Consider the following 21,556-nt stretch of genomic DNA (forward strand, 5'->3'; position numbering starts at 1 on the left):
CTATAAGCTCGGTTTGTGAACAAAGATGAACATTCATTCGTTTTGATCATGCCCATGAGAAGTAAGAGGTGTCCCGGCTCTTATTGTTATTATGTTGTTATTTCGTCATTGTTCCCTTTAGTATGAAGCTGGAAGCAATGGCCCAGCGTGGTGGCTCATGCTTGTAATCCCAGCACTTTGGGAGGCTGAGGCAGGCGGTTCACGAGGTCAGGAGCTCAAGACCATCCTGGCCAACATGGTGAAATCGCGTTTCTACTAAAATACAAAAAATTAGCTGGGCATGGTGGCATGCACCTGTAATCCCAGCTACTCAGGAGGCTGAGACAGGGGATTGCTTGAACCAGGGAGGCGGAGGTTGCAGTGAGCCAAGATCACACCACTGCACTCTCGTCTGGCAACAGAGCAGGACTCCATCTCAAAAAAAAAAAAAAAAAGCTGGAGGCAACAGAGTGGTTTAGCCGACTTAAGAAGGACCGCACAGAAAATGCCAAAATTCAGGACTGGCATCAAGATGCCAGTATGGATGCTAGGTATGGTGACTCATCCCAGCACTCTGGGAGGCCGAGGCAGGAGGATTGCTTGAGGCCAGGAGATGCAGACCAGCCTGCACAATATAGTGAGATCCTATCTCTACAAAAAATTCTAAAAATCAGCTGGGCATAGTGGTGCATGCCTGTAGCCCTGGCTACTGGGAAGGCTGAGTCCAGAGGATCTTGTGAACCTATGAGTTTGAGGCTATAGTGAGCTGTGACTGAGCCACTGCTACTCCAGCCTGATTGACAGAATGAGACCTGTCTCAAAAAGTTAAAATTAAAATATACCCATATGAATCTGATCTCCAATTCTGTGTGCAGACTACTAAAATGTCTCTCTTGCTAAAAAGATGCTCTAAGAATGGCTACATAGGGCTTTTTTTTAACATGGGGTTTTTAAGAAAAAGATTTAGCGTGTCTTAGGACTCAACGTGTGTGACACCTTCAGGCAGCCATAACAAAAAAACTAGAGGTTTTCTGTAAATAAATAAATAAAAACAAAGATATTCCCTGAAAACTGTGACCTTAAACTTTGTTTTCAAGGTGGAAAATATTGACATAAAATTCAGCTTTATGAGAACATTCTATGATGATTTCATTTCTTCTCTCTTCCCTGTTCCACTTGAATCCTAAAGCTGTTCTTTCCCGGAGATGTCATTACAAGCACCACACTTTTTATGTGCTTTTCCATAAGCAGAGAACAATAGTAGCTGAGTGATCAGGCAGTACAGGGATTAGCAGAGGAGTTAGTAATAAGCTTTAGAGGTTTATGTCTGTGGCTCTACTTGTCTAAATTTAAGCCTTTTTGGAGACAGAAACCCAGTTAACCAATTTAAGGCAACTCCTGTAACAGTTTCTTGATAATTGGTGATCTCAGTAGAAAGGGTATGTTGTAAATAAACGAAGCAATGAAACCCAGATTTCATTTCTCAATGTATCCTCTACAGACCAGTTTAATGGAGATAAATTACCTTGTAGATAATGACAATTCAAACTTAACACACACCAGATCGATTGAAACGAACTGCTGTGTGTGCATCTGTGACGGCCTTTACTTTGTTATTACTGATTTAATTATTTTAAAGCCCTTATTAAGTGCTCTGCAGGTTCACAGTGGCACTTCTCTAAGAATCTGAAAGTCAATGTAGTCTTTTAAACTACAGAGTTGGTGTCCTTTGTCTTATGAAGGGAGGGAGAACATAAACTCACCGCCTATAGAAGATATAGGTAGAGTTGTTTAGAAAATACTTAATGGGGCCGGGAGTGGTGGCTCACACTGTAATCCCAGCACTCTGGGAGGCCAAGGTGGGAGAATCACCTGAGGTTAGGAGTTTGAGAGCAGCCTGGCCAATTTAGTGAAACCCCATCTCTACTAAAAATAGAAAATTACCTGGGCTTGGTGGTGCATGCCTGTAATCTCAGCTACTTGGGAGGCTGAGACAGGAGAATCACTTGAACCCAGGACATGGATGTTGCAGTGGGCTGAGATCGAGCTACTGCATTCCAGCCTGGGCAACAAGAGTGAAACTCCATTTCAAAAAAAAAAAACAAAGTTAATGGGCCAGATGCGGTGGGTTGCACCTATAATCCTAGCACTTTGGAAGGCTGAGGGGAATCACTTGAGGCCAGGAGTTTGAGACTTCAGTGAGCTATAATTGTACCATTACACTCCAGCCTCGGTGGCAGAGCAAGACCCTTTCTCTAAAATAATAATAATAAAAGCCAGGCGTGGTGGCTCGTGCCTATAATCCTAACACTTTGAGAGGCTGAGGTGGGAGAATTGCTTGAGTTCAGGAGTTCCAGACTACCAGCTTGGGCAACATAGTGAGTCCCTGTCTCTACAAAAAAATTGAAAAATTAGCCAGGCATGGTGGCACACACCTGTAGTCCCAGCTACTCAGGAGGCTGAGGCAGGAGGACTGCTTAAGCCCAAGAATTTGAGGCCGTAGTGAGCCATGATTGAGCCACTGGACTCCAGCCTGGGAGACAGAGTGAGACCCCACACACAAAATAATATAAAGCAATAATAATAATACAGAAAATATTTAACATTCTTCTCAGCAAGATTTTAAGATTCAAAGGTTTTCTGGTCTTCACTTTTATTTGTAATGAGGAAATTTTTTCAAGGGGGAAACTTTATTAAAGAGAAAGATAAACATTTTTTCCTTCACTAATACTTTTCCTTAATGGTGGAAATCTCTTAGTAAAACACATTGAAAGTACCTGGATGTGCCTGAGAGGTCTGCATCCTTGCGGTGGCTCACCCCTCTAACCCCAGCACTTTGGGAGGCTGAGGTGGGTGGATCACCTGAGGTCAGGAGTTCAAGACCAACCTGACCAACATGGAGAAACCCTATATTTAATAAAAATACAAAATTAGCCGGATGTGATGATGCATGTTTGTAATTCCAGCTACTCCAGGGGCTGAGGCAGGAGAACTGCTGGAACCTGGGAGGCAGAGATGGCGGTGAGCGGAGATGGTGCCATTGCACTCCAGCCTGGGCAACAAGAGCAAAACTCCGTCTCAAAAAAAAAAAAAAAGACACACAACAAAATTGAATTAGTTTGTATTTTAAGCAGAGACATGGTTTCTCCATGTTGTCCAGGCTGGTCTCGAACTCCTGACCTCAAGTGATCCTCCTGCCCCAACCTCCCAAAGTGCTGGGATTACAGGTGTTAGCCACTGCACCCAGCCTGTTCTTTCTCAATCTCAATCTCTCTGTCTCTGTGTGTGTGTGTCTCTCTCTCTGTCTCTCTCTCTGTCTCTCTCTCTCTCTCTCTCCCTCTCTCTCTCTTTCTGTCTCTCTATCTCTCCAGCCTGTTCTTTCTCAATCTCAATCTCTCTGTCTCTGTGTGTGTGTGTCTCTCTCTGTCTCTCTCTGTCTCTCTCTGTCTCTCTCTCTCTCTCTCTCTCTCTCTCCCTCTCTCTCTCTCTCTGTCTCTCTCTCTCTCCCCCCCTCCCTCCCTCCCACCCTAGATTGTCTGGGCTTTCTGTTCATATTTAAGATGAGACACTAACAGTCAATCAGACCTGTATGTGGGGCAGGGCTTGTGACCGGAGGACCTTTCTGTAGAGTGATGGAGCGGGGACTTAGAGCACTCATTGGAGGGCCTTCATTGTCAGTGTTATTAGGTCCTTTCTCTAGAGCTGATCCGTTTCCCCAGAAGTGAATCACCCGATCTCCTGCCTCACCATCAGTTGTAATCCTGGCTGCCATGATTCTGAGACCTACGAAAGGGCAGGAGGCCAGAGGTCTCAGTGTTCCCAGTGAGTTTCGCGTCATTTCTGGGTTTCGGGTGTGGTGCTTCCTCAGCCCTCTGGGTCAGCTGTTCCGAAATCCAGATTCCTTAACATCTTTTGTCTGCTGTTTTTTCCTCTTCTATTATCTTTATTTTTATCGATTTTTACTTTTTAAATCCTTTATAGTCATTTCATTTGGGTTCAGAAGGGATGGAAATGAATCCAAATATTCAATCTTCAACTAGAAGTCCTATAATTAATATTTTACTTCAAGAGGTTTAGTTCAAAGCATATTTCCATTAGGAGAAAAAAGTGTTCTGTAAGACCCAATGAGCCAAACCAGGAGAGACTAAAGGAACCCGTACAGCGAAAAGATTCTATATTCCACTTACAGGGGTCGAATAGCAATTCTAAGTAGACTGTCAAAAGCTAAATATGTATCTTGTAATTTCTAGAGCAATTTTAAAACTTTCTTTGTAGAATTTCTTTTTCATATAGAAGAAATAGAAATTTTTGTACAGAACTAAAATTAGTATCTTATAGTATATTTCTCTGTATAGAAACACTATATATCGAAATATATACCTAGAAAATCCTGAAGACAAGCAAAAAAAGTTAAAACAATTTTAAAATAAGAAATATAATCAAAACCCAATAGATACATTAAAATGGCATACTAAAAGTATTCAAATAATCTGCCAAGTGCAGTGGCTCATGCCTGTAATTCCAGTACTTTGGGAGGATGAGGTGGGCGGATCACCTGAGGTCAGGAATTCGAGACCAGCCTGACCAACATGGTGAAACCCATAACTACTAAAAATACAAAAATTAGTTGGGCATGGTGATACATGCCTGTAGTCCCCTCTACCCAGAAGGCTGAGGCAAGTGAATCACTTGAACCCAGGAGGCAGAGGTTACAATGAGCCGAGATTGTGCCACTGCACTTCAGCCTGAGTAACAGAGCAAGATGCTGTCTCAAAATAAAATAAAATAAAATAGTATTTAAATTATCTAAGGGAGGATAAGAAAGGGCAAACAGAAACAAAAATTAGAGGGAACAAAATAATTCGATGGTGAACCTAAATTAAAGCATATTAATAATTACATTAAGTGTAAATAGTCTAAATACACCAATTAAAAGAATTTTTTATTTTAATTTTATTTTTAAATTTCATTTATTTATTTTTGAGACAAAGTCTCGCTCTGTCACCCAGATTGGAATGCAATGGCACAATCTTGCTCGCTGCAACCTCCACTTCCCAGGTTCAAGTCATTCTCTTATCTCAGCCTCCTCAGTAGCTGAAATTACAAGTGTCTGCCACCATGCCTGACTATTTTTTTGTATTTTTAGTGGAGATGGGGTTTCACCATATTGTTCAGACTGGTCATGAACTCCTGACCTCTAGAGATCTGCCTGCCTCAGCCTCCCGAAGTGTTGGGATTGTTACAGGCGTGAGCCACCGCACCTGGCTTAATTTTTATTTTATTAGTATTTTTTGAGACTGGGTCTCGTTCTGTCACCCAGGTTGGAGTGCAGTGGTGTGATCATGGCTCACTGTAGCCTCGACTTTCCCGGCTCCAGCAATCCTCCACCTCAGCCTCCTGAGGAGCTGGAACCACAGGTGCACACCATCACACCTAGCTAATTTTTGTATTTTTTGTATAGATGGGGTTTCGCCATATTGCCCAGACTGATCTCAGACTCTTGAGTTCAAGTGATCCACCTGTCTCACCCTCCCAAAGTGTTGGGCCTCCATGCCCAGCCAGAAATTGTTACATTAAATTTTTAAGAAGACCCAACTATGTGATGTCTATAAGAAAACCCACTTTATATAATGGTATAGGTATGTAAAAGTATAAAGATGGGGCCAGGTGCAGTAGCTCATGCCTATAATCCCAGCACTTTGGGAGACTGAGGTGAGCAGATCATTTGAGGTCAGGAGTTTGAGACCAGCCTGACCAACATGGCAAAACCCCATCTCTACTAAAAACACAAAAATTAGCTGGGCATGGTGGCACGTGCCTGTAGTCCCAGCTACTTGGGAGGCTGAGGCAGGAGAATTGCTTGAACCTGGGAGGTGGAGGTTGCAGTGAGCCAAGATTGAGCCACCACGTTCCAGCCTGGGTAACAAAAGCAAAACATCGTCTCAAAACAAAACAGAAAAAGTATAAAGATGGAAAAATATGTATCATGCAAACAAAAAGCTGGAGTCGCTATATTCATATAAGACAAAATAAATTTCAGAGCAAAAATATTTACCAGGGATAAAGAGAGATATTGCATAATGGTAGAAGAGTCAATTCATCAACACACATAACAATCCTAAATGTACATGCACGTAACAACAGAGCATGAAAATACATGAAGCAGAAACTGACAGAACTAAAAGAAGAAATGAACAAACCCACAATTAGGCTAGATTTGTTCCACATACCTCTCTCAGTAAGGGATAAAATAAGTAGGCAGAAAGTTGCCACAGCTATAAACGTGAGCAACACCATCCACCAACTGGGTGGATCTAATTGACATTTCTGGAATACTCTACCCAAGAACAACAGAATACACATTCTTTTCAAGTGGCCTGGTTCATAAACCAAATCTCAACAAATTTAAAAGAAATTAAATCATTTAAAGTTGTTCCCTGACCACAAAGGAATTAAACTGGAAATAATAGAAAAAATCTGGAAAATATCCAAGTGCTTGAAAGTTGAACAACACACTTCTAAATAATCCATGAATCAAAATGGAAGTTTTGGCCAGGCACAGTAGCTCATACCTGGAATCCCAGCTGCAGTGCAATGGCGTGATCTTGGCTCACAGAACTTCCACCTCCCAGGTTCAAGTGACTCTCATGCCTCAGCCTCCCGAGTAGCTGGGATTACAGGTGTGCCCCACCACACCCAGCTAATTTTTGTATTTTTAGTAGAAATGGGGTTTCACCATGTTGGCCAGGCTGGTCTCAAACTCCTGGCCTCCTGTGATCCACCACCCTCAGCCTCCCAAAGTGATGGAATTACAGTTATGAGCCACCACACCCAGCCAAAAAGGTGAAAGTTTGAATAGATTGGAAAATATTTAAACTGAATGCAAGCAAAAGTACAACATATAAAAATTTGTGAGATGCAGGTAAAAAGTACTTAAAGGAAAATTTATTACATCCAATGCTTATCTTAGCAGAGACGAAAAAAAGCTAAGCTTCCACTCTAAGAAACTGCCGTAAGAACAAAATAAATTCAAAGCAAGCAGAAGCAAAGAAAATAATAACATTAAGAGCAGAACTTGGCCAGAACTTGGCTCTTGCCTGTAATCCCAGCACTGTGGGAGGCCAAGGCTGGTGGATCACTTGAGGTCAGGAGTTCAAAACCAGCCTGGCCAATCTGGCAAAACCACATCTCTACTAAAAATACAAAAATTAGCTGTGCATGCTGGCACACACCTATAGTACCAGCTACTCAGGAGGCTGAGGCAGAAGAATTGCTTGAACCTGGGAGGCAGAGGTTGCAGTGAGCCAAGATCATGCCACTGCACTCCAGATTGGGTGATAAAGCAAGACATCAAAAAAAAAAAAAAAACCCAAAAAATATTATATTAAGAGCAGAAATTAATAAAATGGAAAATGGAAATAGGGCTGGGTACAAGAGCTCACACCTGTAATCCCAGCACTTTGGGAGGTTGAGGTGGGAGGATCACCTGAGCCCAGGTGTTTGAGACCAGCCTGGGCAACATAGCAAGACCTGTCTCTATATAATTAAAATTTAAATAAAGAAAAGAGCCAAGCACAGTGGCATATGCCTGTACTCCCCAAGTCGGGAGGCTGAGGCTGGAGGATTGCTTGAGTCCAGGAGTTCTGCGCTGTAGTGCATTATGCCAATCAGGTGTCTGCACTAAGTTCAGCATCAATATGGTGAAATTCCAGGAGTGGGGGACCACCAGGTTGCCTAAGGAGGGATGAACTGGCTCAGGTTGGAAAAGGAGCAGGTCAAAACTCCCGTGCTGATCACTAGTGGCATCACACCTGTGAATAGCCACTGAACTCCAGCCTGGGCAACATAGCAAGACCCTGTCTCTTAAAAAAAAAAAATGACTGGGCATAGTGGCTCATGCCTGTAATCCCAGCACTTAGGGAAGCCAAAGTGGACAAATTGCTTGAGCCCAGGAGTTTGAGGCCACCCCATGCAACATGGTGAAACCCTGGCTCTACAAAAAAATACAAAAATTAGCTGGCATGGTGGCACACCCCTATGGTCCCAGATATTTTGGAGGTTGAGGTGTGATGATCACTTGAGCCCAAGAGGTAGAAATTGCAGTGCACTCCAGCCTGGGTGGCAGAGACCCTTTCTCAAAAAGAAAGAAAAGAAAATGTTTAAAAAGAGAGAGAGAGAAAAACCAATAAAACCAAAAGCTGATTATTTGAAAAGATTGATAAAACTGCTGGCTTGACTGACAAAGAAAAAGAGAAGACAGAAACTACCAATATCAGAAGGGAAAGAGTGGATATAATAAAGACCTCACAGATGTTAAAAGGATAATAAGAAAACATTACAAACAACTCTGTGCACATAAGTGTGACAGTTTAGATGAAATAGACCAATTTCTTAAAGCCGCAAACTACCAAAACCACCCAAGAAGAAACAGACAGACTAAATAGTCCTCTATCTGTTAGAAGAAATTGAATTCATAGCTAAAATCCTTCCAGAAAAGAAAACTTAGGTCCAGATGATTTTACTAGTGAATTCTGCCAAACAATTCAACATGTAACTCCAGTTCTTCACATTCTCTTTCAGAAAATACATCAGGGAACACTTCCTAACTAATTTTGTGAGCCCAGCATTATCCCTATACCAATGAATCTGACAGATTGCTATTTCTTAGTAATGCCTACAAATGACCACATATCACAAAATCCACCTGCAAAAGATACACCAATGCTTTAATTCCAAGGCAGAGCCACACAGGCCCACTCTCCCTGTGTGCTGTGTATCTTCCAAGGATCTTTAGAGAAGCATATATTCTGGTTTCTGCCAACATCCTCAGGAAAGAGTAAACACGAAGGCCAGGAATCGCCATACCTAAGATACTGTCTCTTCTTCCTTAGCACAGTTTGGAACCCATAAGCTTCCAAACCTTGTTCTAGGTCCCCTGACTTCAGCTTGGCCTTCTGAGACTGTTAGCCCATTTCTGACTTTTGTAAGTCTCCCACAACCTCCTAAATCTTCCTTTCTTTCTTTTTTTGTTATACCTTAAGTTCTGGGATACATGTGCAGAGAGTGCAGGATTGTTACATAGGTATACATGTGCCATGGTGGTTTGCTGCACCCATCAACTCGTCATCTACATTAGAGATTTCTCCTAATGCTATCCCTCCTCTAACCCCCCCACCCTGCGACAGACCCTAGTGTGTAATATTCTCCTCCCTGTGTTCTCATTGTTCAACTCCCTGTGTTCTCATTGTTCAACTCCCACTTATGAGAGAAACATGTGGTGTTTGGTTTTCTGTTCCTGTGTTAGTTTGCTGAGAATGATGATTTCCAGCTTCATCTGTGTCCCTGCAAAGGACATGAATTCATGCTTTTTTTATGACTGCATAGTATTCCATGATGTATATGTGCCACATTTTCTTTAACCAATCTATCATTGGTAGTTATTTGGGTTCATTCCAAATCTTTGCTATTGCGAATAGTGCTGCAATAACTTTCTTTCCTTCCTTTTTTTTTTTTTTGAGACGGAGTGTTGCTCTTGTTACCCAGGCTGGAGTACAATGGCACAATCTCGGCTCACCACAACCTCCACCTCCTGAGTTCAAGCAATTCTCCTGCCTCAGCCTCCCGAGTAGCTGGGATTACAGGCGCGTGCCACCATGCCCAGCTAATTTTTGTATTTTTAGGAGAGACGGTGTTTCACCTTGTTGACCAGGATGGTCTCGATCTCTTGACCTCATGATCCACCTGCCTCGGCCTCCCAAAGTGCTGGGATTATAGGCATGAGCTACCGCATCTTTTCCTTCCTTCCTTCTTTCCTTCCTCTATTTCTTTTTCTTTCTTTCTTTCTGTCTCTTTCTCTCTCTCTCTTTCTTTCTTTCTTTCTCTTTCTTTTTCTTTCTTTCTTTCCTGATACTGAATGAGCAAAGACATTTAGCTTCTTTTAGTCTCAGAACCTCATTGCAACCCAAATGTCCATGATACGTCTGCCCGGGCACAGAGCACTTTGTCCCTAGGAGAAGAAGCCTTCCCGTCCCTGGAACACAGAAACAGCTGAAGCCAACTTATACATCAAGACAGACAAATGCATAGAAAAATATCCTATGAAGTATTTGTTTTTATAACAAAAAAAGCAAACCGATGCTTTTCTTTACATTCTTCTTGTCTTAATATAATACATAGGACCATATTCACCTCTGTTTCAGAAAGCACTTGAACAGTTTCTATTCTGGAGAATTAGAGATTTCCTGGAAGCCATGACTACCCTACAACTTTTCGCTGCGGTGGGCAGCAAAGATAACATGGTGCCTGATCCCAAAGAGGAGACACAAGCCTTTCCAGAAATGTCTACACTGAAGACACACACCAAAAATTAGAGTTTACTAATGTATATTCTCAGCTTCAGTATTTTTTTCTGCTTCCCCTTCCAGACTTAAGAAAAGGCAGCGTTCCTCACCCTCCTTCTTCCAGCGTTTGCTTCATGCAGTTAACATGGAATGAATGGCTTTAGTTAAAGTGTAAAAACAGTCTCACTAAGGAGATACTAATTATAGGTGTTTTTACGAAGCTCTCAGAAACTCCAGCAGGGGGCTTATTCATTCCTGCTGAGCTGCCACAGACCCCAAGATTATGTCTCCATCAGCCTTAGAAATTTCCCACATGAAACACTCCTCCCACACCCCCCGAAGTCATACACCAGTTACAGTGGGAGGGCAACTGTATAGGTCACTACAAACAGAACCACTGATTTCATCTCTACATTTCCCCACAAACATTTAAAATAAAAACAAGTCTGGGTGCAGTGGCTACACTTGTAATCCCAGCATTTTGGGAGGCTGAGGTGGGCAGATCCCTTAAGGTCAGGAGTTCAAGACCAGCCTGGCCAACATGGAGAAACCCTGTCTCTATTAAAAATACAAAAATTAGCTGGGTGTGGTGATGCATGCTTGTAGTCCCAGCTACTCAGGGTGCTGAGGAGGAAGGATGGCTTGAACCCAGAAGGCAGAGGTTACAGAGAGCTAAAATTGTGCCACCATACTCCAGCCTGGGCAACAGAGTGAGACTCTGTCTCAAAAACAAAACAAAATAAGATAAAACAAGTGGGGCAGGTGAAACCCTCTTAATTCTTCCCTGGGGAATTCTATAAAGACAGAGTAAAATTTAGAAAATCAAACTGGACATCCAAACGATAATTAACTTATGTATGTTCACTCATTACCATTGCTGTTACCAGAAAGTGGGTCTTGTCCCAGACCCCAAGAGCAGGTTCTTAGATCTCCCTTTCTTGGGAAAGAATTCATAGCAAGTTGCAGAGTATAGCAAAGTAAAAGTTTGTTAGAAACTATTATGGAGTAAGGTATCCTCAGCAAGCAAGAGGAATGCCCCTACTTTTTAAATTTTATTTCTCTATTTTGATACCACAGCTTACTCTGCCATCCAGACTGGAGAACAGCGGCACTATCATGGCTTGCTGTGGCCTCAACCTCCCAGGCTCAATCGATCCTCCACCTCAGCCTCCCAGGTAGCTGAGCTACAGTTGCATACCACCACACCTGGCTCATCTTCTGTAAAGACAGGGTTTTTCCATGTTGGCCAGGCTGGTCTTGAACTCCTGGGCTAAAAAGATTCATCTATCTTAGCCTCCCCAAGAGCTGGGATTACAGGCATGAGTCACCATGCTTGACCAAGAATGCCTCTCCCTTAAACATAGTGCTTGCTTATACAGCTTGTTAACAATAGGATACTTCATTACAAAGACTTTTGATCAGCCTGTGATGGGTTATTAGTATTGCTATTTTCCTATGTTACTACTGATTTCTGCAAGAAATTACAAGTGTACTATTATCTTTAAAGCAAAACCTATTCTTAAACTAAGAATGCTTTTTGTTCTTGAAATACTGGGGCATTTCTGTAAGTTCTGGGTCTTTATTTGGTAAGTTAGCATCTTTAACTCATCCCATCAACCATAAATATCTTTTGACCAACAGTGCCAACCCCCTGTGAATGCCACCCAGCAGGATTGGCCTTACCCAGCCTTTATTCAAGATGGAGTCACTCTGGTTAGGATATCTTTGACACTGTTAATCTATCTCAAGGTCTTTCCCTCTCTCACTGCACAATCTTAGATAATTAATTTGTTAATTATCAATCTCATAAACGAAACAAAGCTGACCAAGGTAAATGGCTGGCCTGGATGTTCCCAAGGACGTACTGCAGGTGCCAGGAAGGACTGTGGACCCAGTGTCCACTCTCCCAGTGGATGATCATAAACAATTTTCACCATGGTACTGACAGCCAGAAGGGCAGAAGGAAGCCATATGATCAAAATAATCTTGCCTAGGCTGGGCACGGTGGCTCACAGCTGTAATCCCAGCACTTTGGGAGGCCAAGGCAGGTGGATCATTTGAGGCCAGAAGTTGAAGACCAGCCTGACCAACATGGTGAAACCCTGTCCCTACTAAAAATACAAAAATTATCCAGGCATGTTGGCTCACGCCTGTAATCCTAGCTACTTGGGAGGATGATACCCGAGAATCGCTTGAACCGGGGAGGTGGAGGTTGCAGTGAGCCAAGATCATGTCGCTGCACTCCAGCCTGGTGACAGAGTGAGACTCTGCCTCAAAAATAATAGTCATCATCATCATCATCTTTCCTACAGGTAAAATATTTTTTTTTCTTTTCTTTTCTTTTTTCTTGAGATGGAGTCTTGCTCTCTCTGGCAGGCTGGAGTGCAATGGTGTGATCTTAGCACACTACAACTTCGCCTCCCAGGTTCAAGTAATCCTCCTGCCTCAGTCTCCCAAGTAGTTCGGATTACAGGTACCCACCACCACGCCTGGCTAATTTTTGTATTTTTAGTAGAGACAGCTTTCATCATGTTGGCTAGGCTGGTCTCTAACTCCTGACCTTGAGATCTGCTCATTTCAGCCTCCCAAAATGCTGGAATTACAGGTGTGGGCCATCACGCCTGGCTGGTAATATTTTCAAGCTGAAGGCACAGAAGTACTGGCTAGTCATATATATAGATCATCAAAGAATAAGGATGAGCTTCTAGAAGCAAATTCTGGCAGGTGAGCTTACCTGCTGCTGCCTGGGAGCTTTTTGGTTGTCCTTTTTATTGTTATTATTTAATTTTCTGTCCTGAGTAGCTGCAGCTACAGGTGCACACCACTACACCTGGCTAATTTATTTTTATTTATTTTTTTAGTACAGACAGGGTCTTGCCCAGGCTGACCTCAAACTCCTGAGCTCAAGTGATCCTCCAGCCTGGGCCTCTCAAAGTCCCGGGATTATAGGTGTGAGGCACCATGCCTGGCTGAGATTTCATCAAGCTACTTAGAACATTGTGCAACTTAAAATTTATGAATTATTTCTGGAGTTTTCCATTTAATATTTTTGGACCTTGGTTGACCAAGGGTTACTGAAACCTCAGAAAGCAAAACTGTGGATAAGAGAGGATTACTATACTGCCATTAAATTGCATTTTTAGAATAATCTCAAAAATTGTATCCAAGTAATATGTATATTCAATTAAAATTTAATGCCTTCAATGTTGTATAAGTAATTCAAATAACAGAGTGGTAACAATCTTCTAAGAATATTAGCTACAATCCCAATCACTGTTTTTCAAAAAGACGTTGTCAGTCCTGCTCCTGAAATTTCTCTCCAACAGGCCTTCTCCTCCCATTCCCACTGCCTCAACCCAGCCAGCCCCTTACCTCGCACTGTTCCGGGATGCCAGCCTCCGATCTGAAGGTTTCCTGGTGTCTGGGCCTCCATGCAGCTGTCAGTGTGTTCTTTTGGAAAAGCAACTCTGTCCATGCCATTCTCTGAGCAATACGCTTTACTGGGTTGTCCCATAGCCTTCAGGATAAAGTACAAATTCCTCAGCATGACACCTCAGATGAAGACTTTTCCAGTCCATCCCCTCCTTCCCAGATTACCACCTGCTCCTTTGACTCTGCCCTTTGGTCATTAGCCACCACCAGCTACTCTCTCTAGCAAGCCTCTCCAGCCCTCCAAGCCTACGTGGACAGCCCTTCCTCCCATTCCTCAGCCTCCAATGTTAGCTCACCAAAATCTTCCCTTTGAATTACAAATGCAGCTGGCTGCGAACTCCTCCAAGTGACCAGAGCATCCTGTAATCACCTCTATTACAGCATCTTTTATTTAGGGGGTGATTTTTTTTTTTTTTTTTTTTGCATTTCTATATTTCCTAAGAGAATATGAATTTCTAGAATCCTAGGAATTCTCATCTAATTTTTATTCCTAATATCTAGCACCATGCAAAGCAAAAAGTAGGTACCCCATAACTGCTTTTGGAATGAATCAATGAATAAATCAATGAAGGGTGACATGTAGCTGCCAGAGCACTTTCTGCAAAGCAAATCTGACCTTGTTGCTCTGAGCTGCGCTCCTTCCTGGGTGATGAGGTAACACTGGACGCTATTAACAGATAAGAAAGGGTGGGGGAGAAAAAAGGAGGGGAGAGATCTCTGGGGTTCTGACAAATTATTTATTTTCACTGAGTTTCTGTTTCCTCATTTGTAAAACAAAAGTGCTGCCTGGATGAGCTTTGAAGGCATCTTCCAGTTCTCAAATTCCAGCCTGCTTGGCTTCAGAACAACTTTCCTAGAGTCTCTGGCAGCTATAACCCAAGTCTTAGCACCATCTAGTGATAAACAGGCACATGGCGGGGAGGGAAAGCCGGAGAGTGGGGAGGGCAGATAAGAGAAGGAAACGCCACCTTAATTATATTACGAGCCGCCAAGGAATTAGGTCAAACCTGCAAATACGAAGTTAAACCAAGAGGCCTAACTTCATCCTGGCGATGCAATGACTAACAAGCTTCAGAACATGGATGAAGCAGACAATTATAGAGTACCTGAGACATGGAAAAGGCCATAAAACAATTTCTGTGTACTCTGGCCCTCTTGTTCTTTTATCAATTTACTGCTTGTTACTGTAACTAAATATTTCTCTTAGGAGGACATGTACTTTTGAAGGACCTGTGGCATGGGACTCTACTAACTCAATAAATCACAAATTGAGTATTTATTAAGAGTATATATGTATTCTTCAAGTTTCTTTTTTACTTTTTATTTGAGACAGGGTCTTGCTCTGTTGCCTAGGCTGGAGTGCTATGGCATGATCATGGCTCACCGCAATCTTGAACTCCTGGGTTCAAGCTTTCCTCCCACCTCAGCCTCCTGAGTAGCAAGGACTACAGGGCACACCTAGACAATGAATAATATGATATGGTTGCACACCTAGACAACCCTAAAGACTGTCAAAAGGCTCCTAGACCTGATAACAATTTCAGTAAAGTTTCTAGCTACAAGTCAATGTACAAATATCAGCAGAATTTCTACATACCAACCATGTTTAGGGTGAAAGCCAAATCAAGAACACAATCCCATTTACAAATAGTCACGAAAAATAAAATGCCTGGAAATTCATCTGACCAAACATATAAAAGATTTTTTACAAGAAGAAACATAAACTGCTGGAAGAAATTAGAAATTAAACAAACAAATGAAAAAAATCAATGCTCATGGACTGGAAGAATGAGTATCATCGAAACGGTCATACTGCCCAAGGAAATCTACAGATTCAACACTACTCCTATCAAGCTACCAACATTGTTTCTTCACAGTGTTAGGAAAAGTGACTCTAGAACTGATATGAAACCAAAAGGGTCACAGTAGCCAAACCAATCCTGAGGGGCGGGTGGGGGGAAAGCGTAGGCATCACTCTACCTTACTTCAAATAATATTACAAGGATTCAGTAACCTAAACACATGGTCCTGGTATGAAAACAAATTTTTATTTGCAATCTGTTCATACACCAACCGAAAGAATAGAGAACCCAGAAATTAATTCACATATTTTACACCAAGACTCATGATTTTGGTATATGTTGTTTATATGTATCAAAATATTATTGTGTATCCTATAAATGTGTACAAATATACATGACCACAGCATATACAAGAAAGCCAGGCATGGAGTAACATGCCTGTAGTCACAGCAACTTGGGAGATGAAGTGGGAGGATCCCTTGAGCCCAGGAGTTGAAGGCCAGCCTGGGTAACATAGTGAGACCCCATTTCTAATATACATAAATAGATAAGTAATAAAAATAGAAGAAAAAAATGATCCTATAGAGAAGTAGACTGTGGACCAACCCTAGTGACTTGCCGCTAATGAAGAAATGTGGCAAAAGTAGTTATCACGTGCCTTCCAACATTAAGTTAGAAAAGGCCCCTACCTCATACTGCTTGTCCTTAGAACTTAGCCCCCATGTTGTGAGAAAACTCAGGCCACAGAGAGCACCTAGAAGTTCCAGTGTAGGTATTTGGGCTGCCTGCCCCAAGTAAAGTTTCAGTCAGTGCCATCGCCAACAACCAGACTGTTAGGGAACAAGTCTTCAGATGATTCCAGTCCTCCAACCTCTGATTCATCCCAAGTGAAGCTCGGGAGAGCAAAAAAAAGCTGTACTGGCCAAGCTTTTCCCAACCCACACATTGCTGAACTAAATAAATGTTTTCAGCGACTCAACTCTGGGTCATTTGTTAGGGAAAAATAAACAGAAAATTTGATTTAAACAAAAAGACAGCAAGAAGCAATAACTTAAACAGTAGAAATTAATGTTCTTTAAAGTAGGAATTAATAAATGCTAAGTTTAATTTATTAACAACAAACAATGCTGATGAGAAGCAGCAGACAGGAGAAAGGCATATTAACTATTGAGGAAAAGGTTTTTCCAAAGTTTTCTTTAGTTACACATTCTGATAACTAAGTAAATGAGCCTTTTTAGAATTTGTTCAAGTTATAGAATAAAGATGGTGAGGATGAAAGAAAATATATAATTTGAAGTTGTGTAAGGAAAAAATCTCAGGCCCCCAAAATCACTAAGGAAAACTCAAGCTGGAAATTGCTTAGGGCAAACTGCCTCCCATTCTTTTCAAAATCACCTCTCTGCTCACTGAGATAGATGCACATCTGACTTGCGCCTTTGGAAAGGCTAATCAGAAACTCGAAAGAATGTAACCCTTTGTGGATGACCTATCTGTGACCTGGAAGCGTCCTCACCACTTCAAGTCTTCCTGCCTTTGCTTCAGGTTTTCCCATCTTTCCAGATGAAACCTACAATCTATGAAACTAAGCTGTGCCCTGACCACCTTGGGAACATGTCATTAGGACTTCCTGAGACTGTGCCATGGGTGTGTCCTCAAACCTTGGCAAAATAAACTTTAAATTAACTGAGACCTGTCTCAAATCTTGTGAGTTCACAAAGTATAAAAGATGAAAAATCTAGAATCAAGTTGGCATCATCCCTGGGATGTTAGGCTGGTTCAACATATGAAAATCAATAAACATAAATCATCACATAAACAAAACCAATGACAAAAAACACATGATTATCTCAGTAGATGCAGGAAAGGACTTCAACAAAATCCAACAGCCCTTCATGCTACAAACTGTCAATAAACTAGGTATTGATGGAATATATCTCAACATAATAAAAGCTATTTATGACAAACCCATAGCCAATATCATACTGAATGGGCAACAACTGGAAGCATTCCCTTTGAAAACCGGCAGGGGACAAAAATGCCCTCTCTCACCATTCTTATTCAACATAGTATTGGAAGTTCTGGCCAGGGCAATCAGGTAAAAGAAAGAAATAAAGGGTATTTGATCAGGAAAAAAGAAAGTCAAATTGTCTCTGTTCACAGATAACATGACTGTAATATCTAGAAAACCCCATAGTCTCAGCCCAAAATCTCCTTAAGCCATAAAAGCAACTTCAGCAAAGTCTCAGGATACAAAATCAATGTGCAAAATTCACAAGCATTCCTGTACATCAATAATAGACAAACAGAGCCAAATCATGAGTCAATGCCCATTCACAATCACCACAAAGACAATGAAATAACTAGGAATATCACTTACAAGGGATGTGGAGGACCTCTTCAAAAAGAACTACAAATCACTGCTCAAGGAAATAAGAGAGGACACAAACAAATGGAAAAACATTCCATGCTCATGGATACGAAGAATCAATATCATGAAAATGGCCATACTGGAGATCATTAAAAAATCTGGAGACAACAGATGCTGGAGAGGATGTGGAGACATAGGAACACTTTTACACTGTTGGTGGCAGTGTAAACGAGGTCAACCATGTGGAAGACAGTGGCAATTCCTCAAGGACCTAGAAATAGAAATTCCATTTGACCCAGCAATCCCATTACTGGGTATATATCCAAAGGATTATAAATCATTCTATTATAAGGACACATGCACACACAGGTTCACAGCGGCACTGTTTACAACAGCAAAGACCTGGAGCCAACCCAAATGCCCATCAATGATAGACCGGACAGAGAAAATGTGGCACACCATGGAATACCATGCAACCATAAAAAAGGATGAGTTCATGTCCTTTGCAGGAACATGGATGAACCTGGAAACCATCATTCTCAGCAAACTGACACAAGAACAGAAAATCAAACACCACATGTTCTCACTCATAGGTGGATGTTGAACAATGAGAACACTTGGACACAAAGAGGGGAGCTCCACACACTGGGGTCCACTGGGGGAGGCCACAGCAGGGATAATGGGAGGAAAGGTGGGGGAAGGATGAGGTCGGGAGAAATGTCAGGTATAGGTGATGGGGGGATGGTGGCACAAACCACCATGCCATGAATGCACATATGCAACAATCTTGCATGATCTGGACATGTACCCCAGACTCTAAAGTACAATAAATAAAAAATAAAAATAAAGAATAATTCAAGAGGATAGCATAATTTCTAAGTCGCATTTCTTTTTCTATTCGTCTCGTTTTCTATCAATCAGTCTTAGTAATCAAATGATTTGCCAATGAGAATCATTATTATGGAAGATCAATTTAGTACAATAATAATGGCAAGTAAAATATTTAAAGAGAGAAACAGATACCACTTTCCTTCTAGAAATCTACCAAATCTCTATAAGAGCAGTAGCAAAAACACATACAATATATATATCCCTCAAAATATAATTTGCAGTGTAATGAATGAAGGCACATTACAGATAAACAAACTAACCTGTATAAATTGACGGAGTTTTTCTAATTCTTCTGCTGTCTCCTGACTTGCTCTTTCTTCATCCTCCTGTTTACAGCGTTTCAATGGACTATGTTCTAACATATTCATTTCCATGTAACCTTTGAAGTTTACTAGTTCTTCCAACTCCTCCTCATCCTTCTGCGGTGTTTCATGTTTGTTTTCCATTGTTTTTAGAGATCATAATGCCTGTTGAAGAACTTTAATCTCTTCATCCACATGTAGACCGTCTGAAGATGCAGTTTCCACTGTTTCCGTAAGATCAGCCTGTGTAAGTAAAATAATGTGGTTTGGTAATGAAGAAAGAAGACTTAGAATAGCCCAACATAAAACAAATAATTTTTAAAATAAATTCAGTTGCAATAAAATGTTACCTATAGCATAGTAGATTCTTAAAATATGGATCCTTGAATTACTTAGAAAATCAAAAACAAATTTAAAACCACCAGGAATCACAAAAATAGGTTTTGCTCACATCATCTTTGCCACACAGCACTTTTACGTGACAGTAGGCTTTCGTTTTCCTAATTGTTTAATGTATTTCCTCTTTAAAATGGCTCTAAGTCACTTTTTGTTTTTGAGATGGAGTTTTGCTCTGTTGCCCAGACTGGAATACAGTGGCATGGTCTCGGCTCACTGCATCCTCCACCTTCCAGGGTCAAGAGATTCTCCTGCCTTAGCCTCCCAAGTAGCTGAGATTACAGGCATCTGCCACTGTGTCCAGCTAATCTTTTGTATTTTCAGTAGACATGGGATTTCACAGATGGGGTTTTGTATTTTTAGTAGAGATGTTAGCCAGGCTGGCCTTGAACTCCTGACATTATGATCCACCACCTTGGCCTCCAAAGTGTTGGGATTCCAGGCATGAGCCACTGCACCTGGTCTAAGTCACTTCTTAGTACAAAGTCTCCTGCCTCTTCACATCCTTTGTCATTCCCCACATTTTCTCAAGGAGTGTTAGGGATGCCATATTAAATTATTCAGACCTAAGCCAATACATCACTCCCAGAAGAACACTTGAAAATAAGCCTCTAATTAATGAACCTTTATTATTAAAAACTCCAACAAATTAGGCATACAAGGAACATGTTTCAACACAACCAAGGACATATATGGCAAAACCACAGCTAACATTACACTGAATGAGGAAAAGCTGCAAGTCTTTCCTCTAAGAACCGGCATAAGGCAAGGACACCCACATTCAGCAGTTGTATTCAACTCAATATTAGATATCTTTCCCAGAGCAACTGGGTGAGAAAAAAGACGAAGAGCCTCTAAATTGGGAAAGAAGAAATCAAATTGTTTCTCTTTGCACAAGACCTGATCCTTTATATAAAACAACCTAAACTCCTCTAAGAAACTCTCAGAACATTTCCTCAAATTGCTACAGAGTACATATTCTTCTCAGGGGCACATAGAACATTCTCCAGGATAGACTGTATATTAGGCCAGAAAACAAGTCTTACCAAATTTTAAAAACTTGAGGCTGGGTGCGGTGGCTCACGCCTGTAATCCCAGCACTTTGGGAGGCCGAGGCGGGTGGATCACGAGGTCAAGAGATCGAGACCATCCTGGTCAACATGGTGAAACCCTGTCTCTACTAAAACTACAAAAAAATTAGCTGGGCACAGTGGCACGTGCCTGTAATCCCACCTACTCGGGAAATTGAGGCAGGAGAATTGCCTGGACCCAGGAGGCGGAGGTTGCGGTGAGCCGAGATCGTGCCATTGCACTCCAGCCTGGGTAACAAGAGCGAAACTCCGTCTCAAAAAAAAAACAACTTGAAATCATATCAAGCATCTTCTCAAACTGCAATGGAATAAAACTAGAAATTAATACCAATTACAACAGCTAAACAATAATAAAATACTACTCAGGAACAGATTTAACCAAGGAGGTGACAGGGCTTCCCTGTAAGAAAAACTACGAAGAAATGGCAGAGGACAAAAACAAACGGAAATATATGGTTATAAATCATTGCATTATAAAGACACATGAACATGGATGTTCATAGCGGCACTGTTTACAATAGCAAAGACCTGGAGCCAACCCAAATGCCCATCGACGATAGACTGGACAAGGAAAATGTGGCACACATATACCATGAAATAGTATGCAGCCATAAAAAATGAGTTTGTGCCCTTTGTAGGGACATGGATGAATCTGGAAACCATAATTCTCAGCACACTGACACAAAAATAGAAAATCAAACACTGCAGGTTCTCACTCATAGGCGGATGTTGAACAATGAGAACACGTGGACACAGGGAGGAGAGCATCACACACGGGTCCATTGCAGGGGGGCCAAGGTAGGGATAGCAGGAGGGTGGAGAGGTAGGGGAGGGACAACAAGGGCTGCAATGCAAGATGTAGGTGACAGGGGAATGGAGGCAGCAAACCACATTGCCACGTGTGTACCTATGCAACAATCCTGCAGGATCTGCACATGTACCCCAGAACCTAAAG

At 41.7% G+C, this 21,556-nt stretch overlaps 1 protein-coding gene across 1 annotated transcript in view; it reads right to left on the reverse strand.

The window, feature by feature from the left end:
• KIFC3 (kinesin family member C3) overlaps positions 1-13,852 on the reverse strand; it is a 106,349-nt gene extending 92,497 nt beyond the window's left edge. The window contains exon 1 of the mRNA XM_078358296.1: positions 13,692-13,852. Within this exon, the coding sequence (XP_078214422.1) occupies positions 13,692-13,799 (108 nt within the window). The 5' untranslated portion in view covers positions 13,800-13,852. The remainder of the gene's footprint in view (positions 1-13,691) is intronic.
• Positions 13,853-21,556: the final 7,704 nt, after the last annotated feature.

This window comes from Callithrix jacchus, chromosome 20 (genome assembly GCF_049354715.1).
Source record: "Callithrix jacchus isolate 240 chromosome 20, calJac240_pri, whole genome shotgun sequence".
Taxonomy (NCBI): Eukaryota; Metazoa; Chordata; class Mammalia; order Primates; family Cebidae; genus Callithrix; species Callithrix jacchus.